Source organism: Rhamphochromis longiceps, linkage group LG3, assembly GCF_057381845.1.
Source record: "Rhamphochromis longiceps isolate RC_006_pf linkage group LG3, R_longiceps_female_GT1.1, whole genome shotgun sequence".
NCBI lineage: Eukaryota > Metazoa > Chordata > Actinopteri > Cichliformes > Cichlidae > Rhamphochromis > Rhamphochromis longiceps.
Window position 1 is genome coordinate 56264309 of NC_140559.1, and position 6741 is coordinate 56271049.

At 37.6% G+C, this 6741-nt stretch overlaps 1 protein-coding gene across 3 annotated transcripts; it reads left to right on the top strand.

The window, feature by feature from the left end:
- The first annotated feature begins 2154 nt into the window (after positions 1-2154).
- Positions 2155-4197, top strand: LOC146675398 (uncharacterized). Of its 3 annotated transcripts, XM_085400430.1 has the most exons (6): positions 2155-2300; positions 2491-2835; positions 2927-2962; positions 3084-3191; positions 3273-3295; positions 4060-4197. In XM_085400430.1, exons 1-6 carry the CDS (start codon positions 2255-2257, stop codon positions 4180-4182), a joined length of 681 nt encoding a protein of 226 aa, XP_085256556.1. In that variant the 5' UTR covers positions 2155-2254; the 3' UTR covers positions 4183-4197. The 3 variants fall into 3 exon arrangements, with proteins under 3 accessions (XP_085256556.1, XP_085256553.1, XP_085256557.1); XM_085400427.1 differs by lacking the exon at positions 3273-3295 and having other exon boundaries at positions 3084-3196; positions 4018-4182; XM_085400431.1 differs by lacking the exon at positions 3273-3295 and having other exon boundaries at positions 3084-3196; positions 4060-4182.
- Positions 4198-6741: the final 2544 nt, after the last annotated feature.

A 6741-nucleotide genomic window follows, 5' to 3' on the forward strand; every position in this document is an offset into this window, starting at 1 on the left:
GTGAATGTTAGTTAATAAGCACTTAAAAATCATAGAGGGAAGTGGTGTGATGTATTAAGCACTTTGAGTTCTCCAGGAGAGTAGACAAGTTCTACTCAGCCTGTTTCTCTTCCTTCTCACCATTACATGAGCTGAATCTCTCCTTTTACCGGTCATAGGCCCTACATTTAAATCAGAATCAGAATACTTTATTGATCCCTAGGGGAAATTATGCTGGTTACAATGTTCCAGTACAAACAGTAACAAAAACAGACAATACAAGAAATAAGAAATAGCACAATATATACAATATATGAATAAGTCACTTACTAATAAATATCTGAATAAGAAAGAAGAGCATGTGCAAAAAAGGTGTAGCTATTGCAGTACATGTTAGATGGAGGAGTTGTACATGGAGATGGCCACAGGCAGGAATGATTTCCTGTGTCGTTCAGTGGTGCTTTTTGGTAATCTTAGCCTCTCACTGAACGTGCTCCTGTGGCTAGCCAGCACATCATGGAGTGGGTGGAAGGAATTATCCAACATTGTCTATATCCTGAATAACATTCGCCTCTCCATCACCACCCTAAGAGAGTCCAGCTCGTAATCCTGAGCATTGTCTGGCAGATGTTGAAGGACCTCAGAAAATAGAGTCGGCCCTGGCCTTTCCTGTAAAGTGCTGAGGTGTTTGTAGCTCAGTCCAGTTTATTGTCAAAGTCTACTCCGAGGTATTTATAGTCATCTACAATGTCAACATTGACCCCCTGGATTGAAACAGGGATCAGGCGTTAAACTCTTACTCTCACCTCCACACTCCTCCCTTTTCTTCTCTCCCATTGCCTCCTAGCAGGACACCCCCCTTTCTTCTTCTTTTGTCTTTGGGCAACTGTAGCACAGTTTCCACTTGCAGCCTGTTGGCCAACAGCACTAGAGGTGGTTATTGTTGTTAACTTAGACCCAAATATCTAATACTGAAACTGAGCTGCAAATATGATTTGGTAAAGCATTCTGACTCAATCCTACCAGTCTGGGCTTGGAAATGCCAGTAGGAGTAGGAGTAGGCTGGTTCTTGCCCTTTGTAAGAGCTGTGAGTGATTTTTTTTTTGTTAGTAACTCAATTATTCGAATTATTTTAGGGCTTTAACTCGAAGTTGGTGTTCTTTTAATTGTCAGTCAGCATATTTACATGTCTACATTCCAACATGTCTTCATGCAGCATGCTTACCGAGCTTCAGAATATTAGCTGATGAACTTAGAACTCCAGCCTCTCTTTTAAATACAGTAACATCCAGCTAGAATTAAAACAACATGACTGTGACCAAAATCTTTTACTGAGTCCAGAAACTAGTGGTCACCATTGGTGACAACACAATGATGACATGTACATGCAGTCAATTTTTAGTAATCATGGGTCTGACCACACACATCTTTAAACTCACGCTTTGATTTTCATCTCAGTTAAACATTTATAGACCACGAAAGTGTGCATAAAATAATTGAGTTTATAAAGAGCATTGTGCCACTTTCAACCAGTAATTCAGAATAAAGACCTTCCTATATATAACATTTATAACCATTAAATAGAAAGATCAAAAACTTATCTTTTGCTGTTTGTTGTTACATAAACAAGTAAATGTAACTATAACTCAAGTTTCCACACCAGCGTTACATGCAATCAGAAAAGCAGTTTAAAAAGTCTGAAAAAGAAGCTGAATTTCATACAGAAATCTAAAAATGTTAGATGGTGTCATGTCAGGAATGAGCACAAGAATCAACAAGAAAACAGTAAGACTTTAAACAATTTTACAACTTTAGGGTTTATCTCATCTCCATGATCAAATCTAAATGGCATCCTTGGATAACTGCCAAAAAAGTGGCAGACCTCTGTAACCCCCCCCCCCCCCCCCCTTTCCTTTGTTTTATGTTTCGCACCAGACTTTTAGTGACTAAAATAGAATATTTGCTCAAAAGTCCAAGCGTTTTTGAGGAAGCTCATTGATAACTGACTCATTGTTTGACTCTGTTTAATATGTTCTGAAATGGATGTAACATGGTATTATTATTAAGTCTGTGAGTCTCAAAGCTCAGAAATCACAAGTGAAAATCTTTCAGTTATCTCATAGTGAATAAAGCTAAAATATCTACAAATGCATTGCATTGCTTTGGCAGGTCATTGGCAAGATGAAAAAAAAAAAAATCACCCCGCCCCTCTAAACCCCTTTATAAAAGCTGTGTGGTTCACTAACTGTCCGAGCAGTGAAGGATTAAACACACGATGAGGAGCTTCGTCTTGATAACAGCTTTGATTTTCTGCAGCCTCAGTAAGTACTGGCACCTCACTACTCTCACCTTAAAATAAGTAATGGAACGAGGAGCCAAACAAAATTTAAATATGATTGTTAGAAAGCAGTGATGTAATTAAATTGAATAAAAAGTTGTCGCCCTGTTACAGCGTCTGTTGTACCGTACACTTTGAGTTGAATCTCATTTTGTCTTTGTTGTTTGATTCAGGATGGATCTTTGTCTCTGGCTCTGAGGTTCACACTGTGACGGTCCAGCCTGGCGAAGACGTCACACTGCAGTGCTCCAACATTTCCACAAGTCCAACCCACACAGAGTGGTTCAGAGTGATCAACACGACTAAAACGAGCTGCATCTCCTCTATGTTTGGGTCTCATGGCCAAGCTTCTTTCTGTAACGGATTTCAAAATGGAAAATTTGATATGAGTTCGAATGTCACTTCTGTCTTTCTTAAAATGACAGAAGTGGGTTTATCTGATGTTGGGCTGTATTTCTGTGGATTTTACGTGGATGTGCATATTATTATTTCCAATGCAGTAGAGTTAAGATTTGAAGGTAAGCTTTCCTTTGTAGCACAACAGCATGATGAGACTTTCAATAAGAACTGGAAGTCACAAAGTATTATAATACCCATGTTTCTTTACAGGTGGTGAAACGAATGATGAAGAATTCAAGACTGAAGGTAAGATTATTTTCCTGTCTCTAAAAAATTTGTTTTTTATTGGGATCATAGTTATTTCACTATTGTCAGTATTATACCTGAAGTACACAGCCTGAAATGTTTCAGTGTAATTTTTTTGCAGAGTCTGAGAGAATGATACACCCAATGAACATCATCCCAGGTAGTCTGACTGGTTTACTCATTATACTGGTCATCATTCTGGTTTTAAAAATCAAAACACCTCAGACAGGTAAAGTTGCTTTTAAAAGACAATTTCTATGGTTGGTAAAAATAAACTAAACACACTTTTATATTTTCAATTTAACTCCAGATCCCCAACCAGGAAACATCAAGGTAAATGTGTTTTTACTCACACTGTGTAAAACATTAATTTAACCTTGTAATTATTCTGTGAATTATATCAGCCTGAACATGTTTTTCAGGGAAGCAAGCAATGTTGTCCTATCATTTCATTCATTTAGCTCAGCTGAAAAGTACGTGGATAATCAAAACATGCATGCATGGAAAAGACTCAGTGATAACATAAAAATAATAGCTGAATTTGAAAAAGTATAATTTAGGGTGGCCGTAGCTCAGGAGAAGGCCATCTACTAGCAAGAAGGTTGGTAGTTTGATGCCCGGCTTTCCCAGTCTGCATGCCAAGTATCGCAAGTTGCACTCTAGTGTGTTCAATGGAGTGTTACATAGAAAGGCGGGGAAAAAAAGTGCTAGTGTGAATGACGCAAATTGTTTAAAATGCTCAGTAGAAAAGTACATAAAGCCTTCAAATTAAATGGTAAATGGCCTGTATTTATATAGCGCTTTACTAGTCCCTAAGGACCCCAAAGCGCTTTGCACATCCAGTCATCCACCCATTCACACACACTGGTGATGGCAAGCTACATTGTAGCCACAGCCACCCTGGGGCACACTGACAAATTAAAACAGTATTTAAACCCATTATTTGGAATCCAAGTGTCATTATTCATCTTGTTTTCATATTTTACTTTAAAACTCTTAAAATGTTACTTTAAATCAAATCTTTCGTCATGTAACCCACAAATCCACTACTTCAGATTTTGTTAAACTCTACTGTAACTAAATATTTTGATTTTCAGAACAAGAGCTCAGCTGACCTGAACTACGCAGCTATGAGTTTCCAGACAAAACTCAAAAGAAGTCGCAGGCCTGCGACACACAGAGAGCTGGAGTCTCATGTTGTGTATGCTGCCACACGGTAGACAAGGAGGTGGAGCTCATATTTTATGATAATAACCCACTGATGTAGTTTTGTGTATGTGTTGTGGATGATGTGGCAAAACGTACTAACAAAAATAAAAATAACAAAATTTGCATTGAAGTTGTCTTTGTATCTTTACTTTTGTGCCTCTGTCTTTTTTATTGTGCATCTTTTCTTTTAAGTGTGTTGATGATGGAAAAGTTATTGATCTGACGCTGAATATGAACTTTTCTTATGAGGAATGTCTCATTGTCTGTTCTGGGAGGAGAGGAATAGACATGCTGATATATTTTTTGACACGAGTCCTTGGAAAATAAAAACATTTTTTCATCCATTGCTTTATTTCTCTTTGTCTACCTTTTGTGTGAGAAATAAAACATGTATTAAAGTGTAAATATAGAGGAGAAGTCAGAAATGACACTGATGACTGTGAAAACGTCTCATAGGGAGAGTCTAAATGTCTGCTGTGGAAGGAGTCAGGTAGTAAGGACGAGACAGCACAGTGTCATCTGAGCAGAACTGTGTTGAAAATCTAAAGTTGGAGTTTCTTAAACAGCATAAAAGCAACAGAATTATGATCTATTTAAACCAGCTGCTGTGTTTCCACATCTTAATTGTGTAACGATACAATAAGTCAGTGCCTTGAGGTATGAGCAAAGAGTTCCCTCCATCAGTCGCATCTGGCATTGTCAATCACTTCACAGACCATTACATTGCACAAGCTTTTTAAAATTCACACAAACATGATGTCTTTTTTGTTAAAAAATAAACAGCAAGAACAGATTTTGCTATAGCATGAACACGTTCCTACTTTTAAGAATAATTTACTAATTTTTTTCTCTGACATTATGAACCTGAGTCTTGTCTCGTTGTCAGTAGTAGATTATTTGACATGTTGGTTATTTATTTGTGAGAAAAATAAGCAACTGGGTGGTCTACTTTTTGAGCATGCTCAAGAGCACCGTACGTGTCCCTACAACACTGACATCAACTGTCAATGGAACCGAGCATTGGGAGCAAAAGGAGGAGGAACTTTAACCTCTCAAAATCATGCTGGTATAGATGCTGGTAAGTTCAATTTGGAATTCAGGAAATAAGTTTATTTGTGGATAGCTGGTTATGCTTAGCTGTTTCAGTCTGAATTACAGCTGAGTCTAGGTATTGAACTTGACTCAGTATTAGCTAGACGGGAGCGATATAATTTCAGCATGTTTTGTGTGTTTCTTGTGAGGATTGCTGATAACATGGTTAGTTTCAGCCTGCTGTCTGAGGACTTTGTATAGGCAAGTCTAGCAGAGTTGTAGGTGTACCAGATAATACCAATAAGGCAAGAACCTTGTCAGCTGTCGGAAACTCTTGTTTAATCACAAAATGATGCAGATGTTCAAAAAAGAAGAAGTTCAAAGAAACAAATACATTTCTGAGGTTTTTTAAAGTTTTCTCAAAAAACTTTAATCTTTCCAAGATTGCAGTTTTGTTCTGCATAATTTGAGATTCTCTGAGCCCATTAAAATATCGGTAAAGACCACCTTACTGTTACTGTAAATTGAGTAATAAAAATCATCTGTCTGCTTTCCTGTTTAGTGTCACAGGTAACTACAACTAGATCTCAGGTTTCACATGCACCACACAGCTGGAAGACCCTAAAAAGAACCTGTTGAACGAGGGACAAAAGTGAAAATGTTTGCAGGTCATTGGTGGGATGAAGAAGAAAAGAAACACTCCGCCCCTCTGAACCCTTTTATAAGAGCTGTGTGTTAGAAACTATCAAAGCAGTGACAGGATTAAATGCATGATGAAGAGCTTTGTCTTGATAACAACTTTGTTTCTCTGCCTCGGTAAGTATTGGCTTCTTGTTACCTTGTAAATTGTTAAACGATTGTCATTAAACAAAGCTAATTGACAATTGTCCAGTCACAATAACTTTAACACTGTAGAGATAGAAATAGATTTTGTGCTCTTTCATTTCAGGCTGGACCTCAGGTTCTGAGTTTCAGACTGTGGAGGTCCAGGACGGGGACGAGGTCACACTGCAGTGTTCCAACATTTCCTCCTATCCAACGCAGACAGACTGGTTCAGAGTGGTCAATAAAACTAAGCCCAGCTGTGTTTCTTCTATGTATGGATCTGACAGCGAAGCTTCATTCTGTCATGGATTTAGAAACAGAAATTTTACTATGAGTTCCAACGTCTCTTTTGTCTTCCTTCAAATTAAACGAGTGGATTTATCTGATGCCGGGCTGTATTTCTGTGGATTTTACATCAGTGGGCACACAGTCATTTCTAATGCAGTCAAGTTAAGAATTCAAGGTAAGATTGGAGTTAATGATCTATTTATATGTTCCTATGTGTTTGTGTAATGTTTAGCTTTTCTCATCAATTTTAGTTTTACAGTACCATGAAATGAGCTGAAAGAGTAACAGAATATTTTTATGCATAAAAATAAATTAATGGCCATGGTTCTTCACAGATACGGATGAAACAAATGATGGAGTGGAATTTAATGATCAAGTGAATGGAGTGAAAAGTAAGCATCTTTTCCTTTCTCTTAAAAGTTAGT